Here is a 19,325-nt window from a genome sequence, read left to right as displayed (position 1 = left end):
TGACAGGATCTGGAAGTAGGGCAGGCTAAGCTAACTGCTAGCCCATGCAGACCGGCAGTTCCGACAGTCATCATGGCTGGTGTTCATTCTCCTTGACGGTGATTTTTTTAAAAACACTTTTTTAGTTTAGATATATGTGTTAGTTCAGATATATGTGTTATTGTAGTTCTTGTAGTTTTTGGATATGTTTTTGTCTGCTGTGGGCTGGGGGAAATGACAAATAAATGTTCCTAATTCTGATTCTAATAATAGTTTGATAATACAGACAGGTCATATAGAAAGGATGGAAAGCTTATCAAAATCGGGTGAAGTCTACATTTGTTAGCACGACGCATGAATCACCAAACGTGAATCATGACGAGACAAGTTGTCGGACGATGGGGATTTTTGTAAATCCAACATTAGAGGAAACCTCGGTGATGGCCGTCATTTTCAATCACCCTGGATGTCGGAGCAAAACAAAAACAAAACTTCCCCGGGCGTCCGTGTTTCGATTTGCCACATGCCAAGTGGTCCACTCTTTGGAAGGAAGCCCTTGCCAAGGCAGTCCCTTTGAGGCCTGCAGCACAGCCAGTCTGGCCTTTTGAAGTGCGCTGCCTGGCAAACCAACTGCTGCGTGTTGCACGGCCACAGACTTGATTGGGATTCATAGGGCGTCGGCAGACGAGGGGGAACGTACTCCACATTAATTAACACCTGGCCTCATTATCCATCCCATGTGGCAGAGTCCCACTGGGGTAAATTTAACACCACTTTATTATCAGGGGAAAGGTTGGAAATTGGCTTGAGTTTGTGTGTGTGTGCATGTATAAGTGCAGTTGTGTGTGCGTGTGTGCATGTATGTTGGCCAGAGGGATTCGAAACTCGGTGATTCAGGATTCAATTGACATCTTTAACATTGCTATGAGAGAATATTTAATTCCCTCGTGCTAGATTGTTCTCTTTGTGCTATTCTGTATTCCACTGTTGGTTGAAAAACAAAATGCTGTTTGCATTTGTGTTCACAATTATCACGTCTCTTTTCATGGCCCTTTAGATAGAATTTTCAGCATACCCATGGGGGTTTCCTGTGTGAAATACTCGGGATGGTAGGGATTGTATGAAATAACAAAGGCATTTCATGTGACTAAAACACTAGAAACTGCCAGGATTGGAAGTTTGATGTTAAAAATATAAGACAATTAAAGCACCTGTTAAATTAAATTATTTGAAAAAAAACGTATTCATTACAAAATGTATATTGTTTAGTGGTAATACATACGTCATAAATGTAGGTTTGCTTCCTTATACTATTTTAAGCTACGTATCTTCTTAAAGAAAGGGGGACTATAAGGATGCCCCAAGTGAGATTATATCTTCGGAGGGGGCCTTGGATTTACTTTTAGCACCTCTGTTGGGACTGCTTGAAAATAATAAAAAGCAAGCGTTTTTGTATTTTCCCCTCAATTAGACCAAAATGCATCCACAGGAATAATATCCCAGGATGTTAGGGGAAAAAAACACCATTATGTAAAGTAGATTTTGACACTTATTTCATGTAATAAGCTCTGGAACATTAGAAACGCTGCCACTGGGGCAGTCTGAGTGCTTCCTCAATGAGAAGAAAATCAGAGAACGGGGACTTGGTGCACAGCCATTCTCAATGAGATGCAGGGGTCATCATTGGGAAATTAGTAGAAAATGGGATGAAACAGAGAGGGAGAGACAGGGAGAGAGAATAAAAGAGTTGCATTGTTCGTCAGCGAGTTAGCTTGCAGTGTTATAACTCCCCCTCTATCTATTCAATCTGCCTTGTTATTAGGAGCTTTTATTAATTTGAAATGCCAGAGAGGGGAATAAAGCATTACTGAAATGTCACCCTTTTACTGGGCATGATCAAGTCAAGCAAGCTACTTTTGGGGAAACGAACAGCGCTCTCTCTCTCTCTCTTTTACTTTTTGCCTCTCACCATCTCTTTCCCCGAGTTCCTCTTCTCTTTCTGTCTATAATTCTCTCTTTCCCCCTAACAGAGATCGATAGGGCCTGACAACATGATGGCTGGGTTTCCTGAGGGGAGGTGGGTTGCAACAGTTTCCTGTCATCTCACTAGTATTCCCGTCTTTATTTCACATCTCCACCCCTTTGACCAGCTTTATGATTTCTCCTGAAAAAATCTTTCTTCCTCTGATGCACACACACCATTAGAATCGGTTAACAAGGGCAAGCCTTTATTATTATTATTATTATTATTAAGCCTTGATTGCGAGTCCAGTGTGATTTAAGAGGTAATGCGACACTGTGCTGACATACATATTAATATGATGTAATTTCAAACAGTACAAGATATACATATTGATATGTCATGAGTCTTACAGAGTTATCAAATCCATTCTATAAAAAAGTCAAAAGGGAAGGTCAATTAGGGACAAAAAAAGTAATGCAAGGCAGCACGGTGGCACAGTGGTTAGTGCGGTCACCTCACAGCAAGAAGGTCTTGGGTTCAAGCCCTGGGGTAGTCCAACCTTGGGGGTCATCCCGGGTCATCCTCTGTGTGGAGTTTGCTGTTCTCCCCGTGTCTGTGTGGGTTTCCACCGGGTGCTCCGGTTTCCTCCCACAGTCCAAAGACATGTAGGTCAGGTGAATCTGCCATACTAAGTTATCCCTAGGTGTGAATGTGTGTCGGCCCTGTGGTTTGGCAGCCTGTCCAGGGTGTCTCCCCGCCTTCCGCCCAATGACTGCTGGGATAGGCTCCAACATCCCCGCAGCCCTAGGTAAGGATAAGCGGTTTGGATAATGGATGAATGTAACGCAATCGAAATAAAAAGAATCAAGGGTTCCTGTCGCACTGTGGTGGGCTCTGCAAACTGGAAGTTTCTCATCCAAAGTAAGCACGACTTCTTCGATCACGGGACTCTGAAGATTCACCAAAGCCCACGTCCGCATTGCTTCGCAAGGTGTGAGGAATGAAACGCAAGATTTTATATTCTTTCAAAGGGACATTTGCCCTTTCAACATGGCTTCTCTTCCATGCAAGGTCTTTAGTAAATTTAATCTCACTCTTTGTCAACCTGCCATGATGCAAAAATGGTGGTATGTTCACACTGACACCTTCTGGCATAATGTCTTGGATTAGAAATCCTTTATAAGCAAATGTAAGATCACCTGACTTGAAGACCTCCAGGAAGACCTCACGATGGTCTTGTCAGAGACTGATCCAGGATACAATTTGCTGCAGTATGTTATCACAGTGTTTGGTGCCACACCTAGCAAGATTTAAATTAATGCATGCCTCAGTATGAGGAGTAGGTGTGCTTCTGAAGGTCCATGGAGCTTGGAGTAGCAATTTCAACGTCTGTGCAGTTTATGACCATCCTGCAGTCGCAATACATCTGGAATGAAGAGGGTAAGCTTGACAGGTTTTTCTCCTGACTTGGCACGGTGTCCTTGAACCACAACTCGTGGAAAACATAGATGAATGTAAGTACTACATTCGTCACACAAATGGAGCAACCTGGAAGCGCCGAGTAAGATGCAAGTTGATGTAGTTATGATGGAGCGTCATGAGAGTCATGAAGATCTGGTCATCAAGTGACAGGGATTCTACCTTCCAGTCAGCAAAATAAATAAACAATGGCCTCTTTAAATCTTCTCATATAGACAGTGAAGGTGTTGAAAATGCTTCTGTCTGGGAGGCCAGTTTCCATCCTAAGAACCTTTTCATCGAGGGTTGATGCAGAGTACCTTAAACATTGGCATTTGGGTGTCGGCACACTGTCAAGAGGCACACTCTCCTCTAGGGGCAGACTGCCCTCCACTGGCAGACTCTCCTCCTTGGCTGGACTGCCCTCCATGGGCAGACTCTCCTCTAGGGGTGCACTGCCCTCCACGGGCAGACTGTCCTCTTTAGGCAGACTCTCCTCCACAGGTGGACTGCCCTCCATGAGCAGACTCTCCTCCATGGGTGGATTGCCCTCCATGAGCAGACTCTCCTCCACGGGTGGATTCCCCTCCATAGGTAGACTCTCCTCCACAGGTGGACTGCCCTCCATGGGCAGACTCTCCTCCACAGGTGGATTGGCCTCCACGGGCGGACTCTCCTCCACAGGTAGACTCTCCTTCACAGGTGGATTGCCCTCCACGGACAGACTCTTCCCACGCCTGGGGAACCATATTGGACCCCTCTCAAGTCCCTCTGTAAAATGGTAGCCGGCACACTCTAGAACTGTCACTGGGCCTCCGGTCTGCACGTCTGAAAGAAGAAAATAATAATTATACATATGGTGTTCTACACAGGATTAAAGTAAAAATATTAAACATGTTAAAGTAAAAATATCTATTAAAAAACCCCAATTATATAGCATAGCAAAGTACATAATTAGCTACCAAGTCAATGCTGATAACGACAAAGACTTGTGGGAAAGAGAGTTAGAGCTGTAGATGAAATGAAGTGTACATGTTGAAAAATATGACTAGCAGTGCTATATAGTAATTTGGGTAGTATAAGGGCAAGGAATAAATAATACTGAATGACTATGTAACTGGCTAACATAATACTGCAAAATAGAATCAAGATCATAGCTAGTTGCTTATCTTATTCGGTTGTGACTAACTCATATAATATTATGATAATGTTAGCTACGTGAATGTAACTGGATCATGAATCACATTTATCCAAAACAAGTAACGTTATTACCTTATACATCTGATCCAATGGTTCTTTGCCGACACACTCGTGGGGAATCGGTGGAACCGGCATTGATGGACACCCGATGGTGATCGCAGTCAGGAATAAAGTGCTGTACCATGTCAATGACAACACTATAAACTATACTATACACTATATGAAACAATATATATATCTACACACACACACATACCTGTACACACAAACACAATGCAACAATATATTACAACACTATTATTAAAAATATAAACACTATAATAACGTCAAAGGTTAAATTTAAGAAGTGCGCTAAACTATCGTTAGGTTGGAAGTCGTTGGAAAGGTATCATTCGCAGTGGTTTATGGGATGAGTAGCTCCTTCACTCTTAAAATGATTATGTACACAGGCTTTGCCTTTTTTTGTTGTTGACTATTTTTGACTATTTTTCCGTTTTCTAATTTTTTTTGTTGCTCCAAATCAAATGTTTTATGGTCAGGGTTCCTCTCATAGTTGGTTGGGTTAGTTCCAGGATTAAAACTCTTTAAATAAGGATTTTATGAAACGTCAGTAGAGTGAATGGATGGGGAATTTACTTCCGGAGCTGTTCAAAAAGTGGGCAGTCACTGTTGAGCTCTGTGGTAGCTGGCTTCTGAAATTATTGTATAAGGTAGAGACTTGAGTGGCCTTATTAAACAATGGAGTTTGAATATAATTGGACACAGCACCTTCCAGAACCTAAAAAAGAAGGTTCTGGAAGTGTTTACTTTTTAGTATTAGAATTAGAGGATTAGTATTGCGGCGAATTCAGGAGGCAGCTCCCTCATGCCTCTGGGCGCACGCGCTTCAGATGGCCTCACGGTCTCACCGTCCCACTTCCGACACCAGTGTAGGAATCTGGAGGGCAGCCGGGAACCACCGCCGCAGCCGGGACGCGAACTCGGGTCTCCCGCACGGGCGACTACATTAACCAGTCGACTAAAGGGTCCAACCCATTAGCCAACTGGCTAGTGAGTCTACACATCCGTGGTCGTTGCAGTATGTGTTATCCATGTAGCCACGTCTCAGCCATATCTCGCCACTCGTCTCAAATGCTGTTTGCACGTACTTGCGGTAGAGGGCGCTCACAAATGAAGGAATGAGGGAAGAGACAGCTAGTGATACATCTTACTCAGGCAAACCATCTTTGCTGCAGCCGTGCACTACCACAGCGAACAAACCTAGATGTAGCAAGGAAAGTGTATTTTGTGGAAGGTCAGTAAAAAAGTCATTTTAACTTGATAGAAAACATGGGTTGCGTCTGCCTTCATTAAGATATGTCTGGCTGTATTGTGAGCTGTGCGTTTTTTTAAAGGAGGCGTACAGCTGTTTCTGAAGGCTTACATCATCACCCTTCTGGAATGTGTTGAAGCCCTTTGAGAAAATTTAGCGAAGTGTTAAGTTTCAGGATAGTGAAACGATGTATGAAGTTTTCATCGGTGTGATTCTAAATGGTGCCTGACAACGGTTTCACGAGGTCTGGATTAAAAATAAATGAACCCATCCTTTAAGCTTGACCCTAGAGGTTGTAATATCTCCCTTAAACATATATTTGCTGCTAAAAAAACATCTATTCAAACAAGCCATTCAGTATTTTATTTGATCTTGACGTCTGCCCATGGGATGAGATCACTTCAGGTGTTTCCATGTAGCTGCACTTGTTTTGAGAATTTTCTTTTGGAAAAATGATAGCTTTCTATAAGATAAGATGGGCTATCCCACGGATTTCCAGGTAATATCGCTTAATTTAATAGCATTTCAATTGGAAAACGTGAAATTAACTCGACCCCTTTTCTCAGAATGTTGTGGGAAAAAAATATATAACGTGACTCAACCCTAAACAAAATGATTTGCTTATCTTATTCGCTGTTAATCTGAATTTTTCACGTACTGCTGGTTTGATTTTTTTCATTGAGTTTAAAACTACAGGTAGGATCAGTCTTTTCATGTCAGTAGAAGTTTTGAATTTTAAAAATTCCCTTTGTAATAATTCAAATGAATTTGACTCGACCCTGGCACGACTGAGAAAGCCAAGTCAAAATCTCATTAAAAAAAAAAATCCAGGGGAATCTCACAGCAAACTGATAAGATAATCATTACCGAAATAGAATTTTAATTGCCCCCTCGAGTTTTTTTAAATTATGATATCAAGGAAAATCAAGGTTTGATTGTCGTTCACTTACAGGAGCCTGGCTGTGGTATGTCAGCCCAGGTACTGGAATGTGACTTCGTTTCAGATGAGCCTGTTGTGTGTTTGTTGCAGAAGCTGTGCTGTTTGCTGCACTCTTCTCAATATTCCTGACGAATCTTTGGTGGTGTTTTTTTCACCAACCCTAATAGAAAACATGGGAGATCCTGGAGCACGTGGTTACATAATGGTTATCATCAGCCTATGAGCTTACACTGCAATGCTGAGCGAAGCTGGGTGTACAGTCTGTCTCCGTACGCCTGTGTGGAAGTGCTCAAAATCAGCTTTGAAAGTATTGTGCGTGCTCTCAAAAGGAGTAGAAAGGAGAGAGCGGTTGTGCCTTTGGTTCCTTGGGATTCATTATGGACAGCAAATGTGCATTCAGATGTAAAGCTGTCCAGGCAGATCATAAAACCTGTCTCTTTCTTTTATGTCTACATGCATAATTCATCCGCCTTTGTATTTACAGTCCTCTAAGAATTAACCTGTCACAGGTCCCGCGGAATAACGCTGGCAAATCTTCATCTGTCAAGCGCCCGCCTCACATGGAGCCTCAAAACCTCCGCCGTGTTCAAACAAGGCATGGCTATTATGCGTCATCAGTTGACAGAAAACAAGGGATGAGGAAATTAAAAAAAGCGAGGAGACAAAAGAGGTGGCAGCCGATTTGAGAGAATAAATGATGACATCCCTCCCCCCACCCCCACCCTTTCCCCGTACCCTCTCCCTTCATGAAGTCTGGGGACATGTTGCATGTCATCTTGGTGTCTTGGTGAGCAGCGGTGCGGTGATGATGCACCGGGCAGGGCCAGTTCAGAACAAAGTCAAGGGCATCGGGGTGATGTGATGGGGGCGAAACTCAATGCTCCAACTGTTCCTTGGCTCCAAACAGATGTATGGATGAGTGAATTTCACCCATGATAGGAGGGCATGCAGATCAAAGAGGGACAATGGAAAAGTGCTAGTATGGCCTCTGAACTACCTTTTATTTTCAACATGCTGGAAACAATTCCAGTGATGCCGGGACTAGCATGTCATCTCCATCTTGTAGGCCCAGAATGATAACCAGATGGGAGCTGCTGACGACATGTAAATCAGGGGTTCACAAACTTCTTCATACCATGACCCCACCTGTGCAGATACTTTTTGGCCCTGGACCCAACAAATATTTTTTTGCAGTAAAATAGGCAATACTTTCTCATTGCCGGATGAAAAGCAAGATAATTAACATTCTTTATCAATGCAGTATTAGTCCCCTTTCCAGTCTTTAGTCATGGGCCTCTAATGCTGTACTGAAACAAAGAAGGCATCTCAGCATTAAATATTTTAGTGGTATTTTGGAATACATTTAAACCATTGCATTGTTTCCTTTGACTCAAAAAGTATGGAAATAAATATGGCCTTTTTTTTCTCTGCCTCCAAACAAAATGTGTTTATTATAGACGTCCGGCGAGCCTCCAGTTTGAAAACCACTGATGGTTTAAAACCACTGATGTACGTTGTGTCAGCCTTGGCTTTTCCCCTCTGGTTATTCAGTTATAATTTCAGTGATTTAGGAAGTGAAGCTTATCCGACTATTTCACTCAAAGTATAAATTGCTCTGGGTAGGTGCAACAGCTAAATTAGTCTAGACACTAGCCCACTTGTTGATTCTTTAGTACTTTCTTTTTTGGAGGCCCCCCCCCCTCCTTTCCCCCTCTACTTGGCCAATTACCCCACTCTTCCAAGCCGCGCCGGTCACTGCTCCACCCTCTTTGCCAAGCCAGGGAGGGCTGCAGACTACCACATGCTTCCTCCAAATACATGTGGGGTCACCAGCCCTTTCTTTTCACCTGACAGTGAGGAGTTTCTCCAGGAGGACGTAGCACGTGGGAGGATCACGCTATTCCCCCCAGTTCCCCCTCCCCCCTGAACAGGCGCCCCGACCAACCAGAGGAGGTGCTATTGCAGCGACCAGGACACATACACCACATCCGGCTTCCCACCTGCAGACATGGCAAATTGTGTCTGTAGGGACGCCCGACCAAGCCAGAGGTAACATGGGGACTCGATCCGGCAATTCCCGTGTTGATAGGCAACGGGATAGACCACCACGCCACCAGGACACCTGATTCTTTAGCACTTTTAATATGGAGAAAAAGAAGAAAATAATCCCAAGGAGAAATTTGTCTTCTGTATTTAACCTATTTAATCCCTCCAGAAACGTACACAAACACACATAGGCTGAAGCAGAGGGTAACTGCAGAACAGTGCCTGGAGCAGTGTTTCTCAACCCAGTCCTCAAGGACCCCCTATCCTGCAGATTTTCATTGTAACCCTGCATAGGTAGCCCTGCTTGTACTTACTCGACCAATCATCTCGCAGCACTTAATTATGCAAGGTGTGCAACATCTGACAAAATTCATTGCTGATTGGTTGAATAACTACAAACAGGTACCTATTCAGGGTTGCAAAGAAAATATGCAGGATAGGGGTTCCTTGAGGACTGGGTTGAGAAACACTGGCCTGGAGAGTCCAGGAGGAGTCCAGTGCCTTGCTCAAGGGCACAACGGCAGGTGCGGAGAACAACCGGAGCTGGCACCTGCCATCGACTTAAAGGCAGCTGGATTGCTACCCTATGGCCACACAATGGCAGTAGTACACAAGGGCAGGATCATCTGACAGAGTACATTTATTACTCCAAGACCAATGAACCGAACACAGAAAAGGTTACCTTCTGGATTGGATGTCACGCAGTATCTCAAATGTCACATTCGATACTGGGTTTTTACTTTCTGAACTGTTTGACATCAGTCCTCGTGGTCACACCAGACACTGATCCAGAACTCACAATGACTCCAATCATCGCCAACAAAGATAAGTTTGTTGCGGGGACTGTCAATAGTGAGGCAGACTCCAAGCAGCTTAGTGGGAACTCTCGTCTTGTCCTCCCTTCCTAAGCCTCCACTGAGGGCCGTGTGGTGATCTGGCAGCCATAGCTCCTTTCATGCACACTCGGAGAGCAGAACAAAGTTCAGAGGAATTACAATAATCTACCCAGTTAAACTCAGGGTAATGAGAATAAGCAGCACATCTGCATTGCTCTCACAAATGTTTTCATTTTAAGCAGTGACTTGAATGCATACGTATGGCAAGATACTGTCTTGCAGGCAGGCCTATACCATCTAACAAAACTAGGCCAAAACTAAAAATGATAATGGCTTCAAACTCATTTGGTTGGGAATTAATTTCAAGGTCACCTTGTTGATAGATGATGGAGGAGACCACGTGTCATCTTTAGGACCTCCTCCAGTCCTTCCACACTGGTATATGAAATACTAACTCCAGTCACAAGTTTTTGTAATCAAGATAGTCATATATCACATACCTTTTCACCATGGCAATTTCTCTGCAAGTGTTTTTATGAAGGAGTAGAGGTCTATGGTGGAGAAGTCTATGGATCATGAACCCATAGCCACATGATGATATTAAATAATGACATTTACTCTCATGAAAAATAGAGTCATACAATAGATTTAATTTGTGCAGCATTTCCAGATTCGTAGTTTTAGGGTTGTAGGGGCAAACTGTTGCTGAATTCCTGTTCATATACCCAGATAATGTTCCTGCCCCTGACTTCACGGCTATAAATGATGTGGTTTAATCTAGTGGGAGAAATGAATTGCATGAAAATGAAACCTCCTCCCTCATTGAAGTAGACCAAATGGACCGTTGCTGTCACGCATTGTCATTAAATCCACCACAGCTAAACTGATTCAGACGAGATAAAGAGAGTGAGAAGAGTAATAAAAAGCACACTCCTGCCTTCTAACCAAAATTGGAAAATAAACTGAGGGGTTTTGGATGCAAATGCGTTTTGGAGACATTCTTCTGCATTCAGCAGTCATTGTTCATTAGGCCCATGTGGCGCAGTCGAGTAATAATCGCTTTGCCTATCCACCGCTCGTGTTTCTAACTGGATCATTTGTATTAATCTCTATAAAACTGCTGCATATTAAAAACTTCTTAAATTCCATTAATTACAACAGGAAGTGGGGCTAAAAATTAAATAAAGGCGAACAATACATTTATAAATTCAAATCCCTCGACATGAACATTGATTTATGTATTTTGGTTGTGTTGTTTTACACTCATGAAAAATAATGCTGAATAGAACCTGTTTCTTTTCTGATTTGGGGGGGGGTCCCCCTTTTTCTCCCCAATTGTATCCAGCCAATTACCCCCACTCTTCCGAGCCATCCAGTCACTGCTCCAATCCCTCTGCCAATCTGGGGAGGGCTGCAGACTACCACATGCCTCCCCCAATACATGTGGAGTCACCAGCTGCTTCTTTTCACCTGACAGTAAGGAGTTTCACCAGGGGGACGTAGCGCGTGGGAGAATCATGCTATTCCCCCCAGTTCCCCCTCCCCCTGACCAGGTGGAGTCACTAGTGCAGCGACCAGGACACATACCCACATCTGGCTTCCCACCCGCAGACATGGCCAATGACTAAGCCGGAGGTAACACGGGACCAAGCCGGAGGTAACACGGGACCATAGGCAAGATAGGATGGAACCTGTTCCTACTGGAACAGGGAGAAAAAAATTTTTTTTTTTAACCAAAGTTGAATGACAGCACACCGCAGGAGAGGCTGAATACCAACACATTTTGAAGAACCCCCTGATGCTCTGCAGCTAAAAATAAAAACAAGGCTAACTCCCTGATGCACAACACCTGTCCTAGACACCCTTTATCCCCGTCTCGTCTTTTGCTCCTTCCAGCCATTCAGGGGGACAGAGTTCTCAAACAAACGCCACAAGAAAAAGGCCAAATGTAGCATTTCAAGATGTAGAATACCTGCTTTTTTGAGTGACCCACACCCTTTTCAAAAACAGAACCTCTGGCTTGACTATTCTCTACGGAGATTAGAACGGACGGGAGAAAAGACCCTTGAATGCAAACAGACAGAGATGGGAATCATAAGCACGGAGAAAGGAGCCATTGAGGATTCTTTGACAATCCAAGATGAGGCTCGACGACTCGAGGGAAACCTGATTAGTCTGGTCTCGCAACTGCAGGGGGCTTAATGATTGGCTGTGAGATCTCATTTGCATGCTCCCCTCATTGCTCAACTATCTCTCTGGCAGCAGCAGTGGATAAGGTCACCCGTGTCAGCCTGCCTGTGTGCCAGCTAAGAATGTAAACAGATGAAACAGACAACAGTCGTTAAAGCTAGTTCGGGCAGAGACCGTGTTTATGATCATCAAAATGACGAGGGTCTTGAATATCTGTCAAATGAAAAGAAAAGGCACGCTTGGGGTCAAATATTGGCATATTTTAAATCCCACATCACATATTATGATATGGATCATTTTGTCAAAGCTCCTCAGTGTCATGACCACTTAAATGTTTAGCATAACTGGTCATCCAGGGGGAATATGTGTGCAAATTGTCTTACCAAGCATATTTAGTTTAAGCTATAAAAAATACTCAGACACCGGGGTGTCCAGGTAGCGTAGCGGTCTACTCAATTGCCTACGAACTTAGGGATCAGAGGTTCGAATCCCTGTGTTACCTCCGGCTTGGTCGGTCATCCCTACAGACACAATTGGTCGTGTCTGCGGGTGGGAAGCCAGATGTGGGTATGTGTCCTAGTCGCTGTGCTAGTGCCTCCTCTGGTCGGCCAGGGCGCCTGTTCGGGGGGGAGGGGGAACTGGGGGGAATAGCGTGATCCTCCCACGTGCTACGTCCCCCCTGGCGAAACTCCTCACTGTCAGGTGAAAAGAAGCGGCTGGTGACTCCACATGTATCGGAGGAAGCATGTGGTAGTCTGCAGCCCTCCCCGGATCGGCAGAGGGGGTGGAGCAGCACCTGGAGTGGCTCGGAAGAGTGGGGTAATTGGCCGGATACAATTGGGGGGAAAAAGGGGGGGAAATCCACAAAAAAAACAACAACAGACCAAAAAAAAAAAAACAAACAAAAAAAATCAGTGCACTAAGGCCACCAAGACTTTTTACTTAACATTTACTGCACTGAGCGATTACTGTAAAGTGATTTTAAATTCTTAAAGACTACTCTGAAATGCTTTAGAGATGCCTTCTATACCAGACTGAACACTGAAAAATGGATAGCAGAGTTGGTCTATTATATTGCACACAGAGAGAAGTGCAATACCAAATGACAGATTGAGATAACTACACACTGTAGGTGTAGTAGTTGGGACTCCATTTCTTATTTAGCAGAGAAATAACAAAAACAGATCAACAGGAATAAGGCTCAAGGCACATCTAGACCAGCAACCGTTACACCAGGGACTGTGAAAAACCCCTGGTCACCCCTACGTCATTCCCTAAGAGAATATTTATATAGCTGTCTCGCCGATGTCATTTCAAAATAGGTATTACTGATGTAATGCAAAACATGTTCCACCCAAAACCCCTTCCACTATCTGTCTCTCTGTACCGCTGTCTTTCTCTGTCTCTGTCTGTCTTGTCTGTCTCGCTGATTTGTTATCCATACCCTCTTTGTAATGTTTCGGTTGTGTATTCAGGTTTACCTAATAGGCCACTGAACCTTTTAGATTGTTGTGATGGAATACTTAACAGAACGCTGCACACGACGGGGAACGGGCTTCTTTTCCGTCCTGTGGTGGCATTAAATGTCTCCATGCCATCTGGAGCCAGGAGAATAAAAACCCTCCTTTGAAGGATGCCCATTTTAATTGGTAAATATTTACTCACAGGAGCTCTCGACGGGTGTGCGTACGACTTCTGATGAAGCACTGTGAAGAGAGCCTTTGGGGTCTCGCTACTTTTCAGCGTGATTCCAAACAAATGCAACCCGAGTTTGAACTGCCGATAAAATGGTTGATAAGAGGTGATGAAGCACAAAGCTGAACACCGGTGCTACGCATGCGGTGCATGAAAACCGTGCCAGCGCAATTATGACATCCCTTCAACGGTGATCTTTCCTTTGTTTCTGGGTGTACCTACTTGTGCGTTTGAGTGTATGTGTGCATACAAGTGTATGTGTGCATTCCGACACAGATTTCCGCTTCCAAATGTATCTCCAACCTGCGTGTCAAGCAGCTTGAGTCAGTGAGTATGCATGCGTGCATTCATGACAGGTTTGTCTGTTCGTGTTTGTGTAGGTAACAGGCGTGTGTGTCTGTGTGGCAGCTCGTCCTTGTGTGATTGAATGTGCCTCCAAGTTGCATTATTATCAATCCGAGTGTGCGTTGAGTGTGCTCGTGTGTTTGTGTTTCAAGTGCCTGTATAAGTGTGTGTCTGTATGCTTGTGCATGTCTGTTTTCCCAACTCGGTTTCCAAGCTGCATGCATTGTTTACAGGAGTGTATGTGTGTGTGCATGTTTATGTGTGATTGTGTGCACATACTGTGTATATGGGAGTGCATTTGCATGCCTGTGTCTCTCTGTTTATCTGATTGTTTGTCTAAGTTGTGTGTGTCTAAGCATTTTTGCTCCCTCTTGCGAACGTGTGTCAGCACGTGTATTTGAATGCTTCCACAATGGGTCTATATGTCCATTAATCTCTGCAGCAGAAGCACATCGCCCCACTTGTACCACACTCCATCCCTGACCCACTATGTAGTATGTAGTGCGATCCTGCCCAGAGTCTCATTCGTCTCCATCAGCAGGCGAGCCGAGGATGAAACTCACCAAAGCGCAGTACGTCTCTGGCGGGTCTCCGCATGTGATGTTTGGGGGGTCGAGGGCCACTCGCAGGTACTTTGTCATGTCGATGGCCTCTGGCTGGCACGCCATGTAGTCCCAGGCCAGGCCCTCTTCTGTGTAAATCTGCGACTTACACACGTCATAATGTCCCCAAGCTGCTGGGTAGTGCTGCATGCCACGAGCAAGCCCAGCACATGCAGCTTGTATTGTTAACAGCATGGGCCAAAGCATTGCTGCTCTTCTCATATTTTTTTTGCTAAATATTTAACTGTTGTGAACTGTCTTTACTTTTTTGCTCCACTGGGTCCTCGGTCACTGCTGTGACAAAAGAGCCCAGGCTTTTCTAATCAAACCCGAGATTCAAAAGCTGCAATGGAGCATTTAGGAATTGCGGCAGCATCTTGCTAGCTCTGTGCCTCTGGCTTCTTTTGGCGCCCTTGTTTGGTAAATTTTGGTTGCTGCCACGGGTGTCTCACTGATGAGGTGTCATTAGCGAGCTCCTTCAAAGGTGTTGGGATGATGATCAAAAGGTCAGCAAACGGTCAGATGTGACGCACTGTGGAGGGGGAGCAAGCGACACTGTGGTCCTCACTCCTCGTAGGTCACTGGGTGTCGGCTGACTTAGATTGGTCTCTTGTTAATCATGTTTTCACCACAGGCGGCATCCTGTGGGAGAAAGGAACGAGATAGGGCTGATCAATGCCACAGTTAGACTTCATACATGAGAAAGTAACAGAGATGTTGATCTCTGACAAGGATAAACAGACACACACACACACACACACACACACACACACACACACACACACACACACTCACACACACATATCAATTTGCATGCACGTACACACACACACACACACACACACACACACACACACACACACACACACACACACACAGTTGAGGTACTTAATTCAATCAATAACTACCAAGGATTAACCCCTTACCACACACACAAACACACACAAACACACACACAATTTATTCTAATTGCACCATTTATATCTCCCTTTCGATAATAACCTTGCCAAAAAAGCACTGTATGCAATTCAAATTTAAGTTGTTCTGCAAAGTAATCTCCGTTTGAATTCCATACAGGAAGGCCAATTTCCATTTGTCAACTCAGTACATTTCAAGGTATGATTTATTTTTTTTCAGGTGCCACGCTTCTTTACTAGCAGGATCTGGAGCTGCAATTGCAAACGTCATCGTCTTACTGGTGCCCTGAGAGCCAGATTGAAAATATTGAAGTAAAATTGAGAGAAAGAAATGGTCTATTCGAGGGATTGTAGGACTCTCTGAGCTATCACAAACCATCAGTCAGATTCCTTAACTGGCAGCTAACGGTGCCTGGCAGCAGTCAGTGGAGACCCTCGCAGTCTCTATGTCTAAGGGAAAACGTTTGTGAGTTATCAGCGAAAATGAAATGGAGCAACCGTACACACCTGCCTCACACCGAGTAGTGACGTCGTAGATGAGAGTTAAGTCACTGCTGACTGTCGACATGCTCGGATGGGCCGAGCTTTTACTTTTTTTTCACAAGTATGTTTATTTTCCTGTGCAGTATATAACTATGACTAGTATATCTATTCATAAAATATGGCAGTTTCTTCAAATTAATCTGCACTTATCCAGCAACAGATTTTGCCAAATGTGTATGATGTTTTCATAGGCACATCAGACGTTAGCAAGTGTCATAGGCACCAGCTCTGTGGATGCTGACGATCGTGGGCACTTGCAAATGTATTTGCCCCCATCTCCACATCTAAAGAATGAAATTAATTAGAAATAAAATAGAATAAAAAAAAAACAAATACAATTAGCCAAATCAAAAAGACGTCGGTGAGTTGCTGCATAGCTATTAAGAACTGGGATCAGGGGCGTCTAGGTAGCATAGCGGTCTATTCCGTTGCCTACCAACACGGGGATCTCCGGTTCGAATCCCCGTGTTACCTCCGGCTTGGTCGGGCGTCCCTACAGACACAATTGGCCATGTCTGCGGGTGGGAAGCCAGATGTGGGTATGTGTCCTGGTCGCTGCACTAGCGCCCCCTCTGGTCGGTTGGGGCGCCTGTTCGGAGGGGGGCTGGGGGGGGAATAGCGGAATTCACCCACGCGCAACGTCCCCCTGGCGAAACTGCTCACTGTCAGGTGAAAAGAAGCGGCTGGTGACTCCACATGTATTGGAGGAGGCATGTGGTAGTCTGCAGCCCTCCCCGGGTCGGCAGAGGGGGTGGAACAGTGACCGGGACGGCTCGGAAGAGTGGGGTAGTTGGCTATAAGTATGGAGAGAAAAAAAGGGGGGGGGGTAAAATAAAAAAACGTGATATTTAACCGAAGCCATATAAGGTACTTACATCTCCTGGTTTTACCTAAAAATGTGATAAACGTCTTGCTGGCAGTGTCCAGAAGAGTTACTTGTGTGTATTGAATATCATTAACATTCAAAACCGCATTACAGTTATATTAAAACCAAGGAGAGTCTTGGTGTGCAGACGGGTCATCTGTACATAAATAACTCCATTTTATTTTTATTACAGTACTTAAGCTTTTTGCTCGGGGAGAATATGGGACAGCTATATACTCTTTTATTTCTGTCGTTTCGTTTTGTTTTGTTTTGTTTTTTTGTGGCTTTTCTCCCCCTTTTTCTCCCCAATTGTACTTGGCCAGTTACCCCACTCTTGCGAGCCGTCCCGGTTGCTGCTTCACCCCCCTCTGCTGATCCGGGGAGGGCTGCAGACTACCACATGCCTCCTCTTATACATGTGGAGTCGCCAGCCGATTCTTTTCACCTGACAGTGAGGAGTTTCACCAGAGGGACGAAGCACGTGGGAGGATCACGCCATTCCTCCCAGTCCCCCCCCCCCCAACAGGTGCCCCGACCGACCAGAGGAGGCGCTAGTGCAGCGACTAGGACACGTACCCACATCCGGCTTCCCACCCGCAGACACGGCCAATTGTGTCTGTAGGGACGCCCAACCAAGCTGGAGGCAACATGTGGATTCGAACCGCCGATTCCCGTGTTGGTAGGCAACGGAATAGACCGCTACGCTACCCAGACACCCCCACGTCTGTCGTTTTTGATGACCGGCGACAATTATTTTCATAAACTGGCACTTTCGGTTGCCATTAATGGACCAGTGCGGGTGGGTCCTTCACGTTCCCTTTCTGGCGGGCCTGTGGATCGGTTCTGCAGTCTCCAGAACAGCAGTGCGACTCCCCAGCCTCTGGGCTCGTCAGCCCCTCCCCAGTATCTGACACATCTAACCTGGGATACGGCCTTTGATACCGACAGCCTGTTTATGTTCAAAGAAGACAACGGCCTTCTGATGTATTTGGTGACGAGAATATGGAAGTTATCAAGTGAAGTCGAATTAATATATAAGCCACCGCTATGAAACATGCTTTGTCTTATGAAAGGATGAGAATATGGGGGGGGGATCATGAAATATAAATAAAAAGGATTTATAGAAGCATTTGTATGAGCGCACACACGCAAGCGTGTTTTGGGAATCGTTGCTGAAACATAACAAGGAATTTCAAAATTCTTCTTCTACAGTACTTCGGTTGTCTGGTATTCAATTCAGTTCAAGTCTGGTATTCAAAATTCTTAACCTCGTTATTTCAAATTGTGGGATATAAATCTCTTCAATTTTATTTCAGCCAATTACTGATATCCTCTCACCGGCCTAAACTACGCCTCTTATAAAATGGCCAGCGGATGTGAGGGCTCGAATATCCCAAATGTAATGAAAGATGATGTTCGTTCATTTACAACGGAGGAATTATCTGCATCCCACTTCACACCCAATGGACCTTTCAGCATGAGCCATGTTAGGAGGAACGGATGGCAGACTTGATTTGACAGATCTCTGGTGGGGGAGCGAGAGAGGTGAGGGGGAGAAAGGAATAATACGACTCACTAAATATGGTCACGTCAATCAGCAAGACCTCTAAAAAGAGGCCAATTACAAGTCTGATCCCAGGGTCGGACTGTTTCCCCAATGTGTTGTTTAAAAAAAAAAATCCCCCACAGGGTTGCGTGAGTCAAATTTGAATCAGAACTAGGTGATCGTTATGAGATGGCCTTGCGATAGAAGTAATGGATATCACGAACACACACACACACACACACACACACACACACACACACACACACACACACAGACATATAGATACTCAAACGTGTACAGCGGCACATACGTCACACACACAAACCTGTGCACGCGTGCACACAGTTTCTATTTGGATTAAGCACCTTTTTAATAATATGTTCCTTACTATTCATTCCTTATTAACTGACTAATAAAGTGGGCGTCAGTGTATCTGCTAGAATGCTGGAATACTGGGTTAACGTTTAATTCCTGGGCACAACGAGGAACGAAAGCTGTACCGATGAAACAAAGATGTTAGAATCGATCTGTGACTAAATGGTACTACCCTGGATGAACAGTATTCTGTATCAGAAGAGTCCAAATGGAACACAGAGGCAGGATACAAATAAATACTACGTATACTATGTTTCAGAGTTCTCTTGTCTGATGTGGAAATGGAACACAGAGGCAGGATACAAATAAATACTACGTATACTATGTTTCAGAGTTCTCTTGTCTGATGTGGAAACGACTGTTGCATGCAAATGAGCATATTGATACATTTATCAAACTCATTCCATACACTGTCATAATTGAAGAGGACTCCAAGCGGGGTGGGGGGGGATGGGTGTCGTTATTATTTAATCCTGTAATTCTGTAGCCTCGCCCTCAGAGGCTCTGGTGTAA

General features: G+C 44.6%; 1 protein-coding gene across 1 annotated transcript in view; it reads right to left on the bottom strand.

Moving 5' to 3' along the window:
• Window positions 1-14,773, bottom strand: part of LOC130124327 (netrin-G1-like) — a 74,306-nt gene extending 59,533 nt beyond the window's left edge. The window contains exon 1 of the mRNA XM_056293785.1: window positions 14,528-14,773. Within this exon, the coding sequence (XP_056149760.1) occupies window positions 14,528-14,773 (246 nt within the window). The remainder of the gene's footprint in view (window positions 1-14,527) is intronic.
• Between the last annotated feature and the right edge of the window lie 4,552 nt (window positions 14,774-19,325).

Source organism: Lampris incognitus, chromosome 14, assembly GCF_029633865.1.
Source record: "Lampris incognitus isolate fLamInc1 chromosome 14, fLamInc1.hap2, whole genome shotgun sequence".
Lineage (NCBI taxonomy): Eukaryota > Metazoa > Chordata > Actinopteri > Lampriformes > Lampridae > Lampris > Lampris incognitus.
Note: the sequence above shows the minus strand (reverse complement) of the source record. Positions and strands in the feature narration are given on the sequence as shown.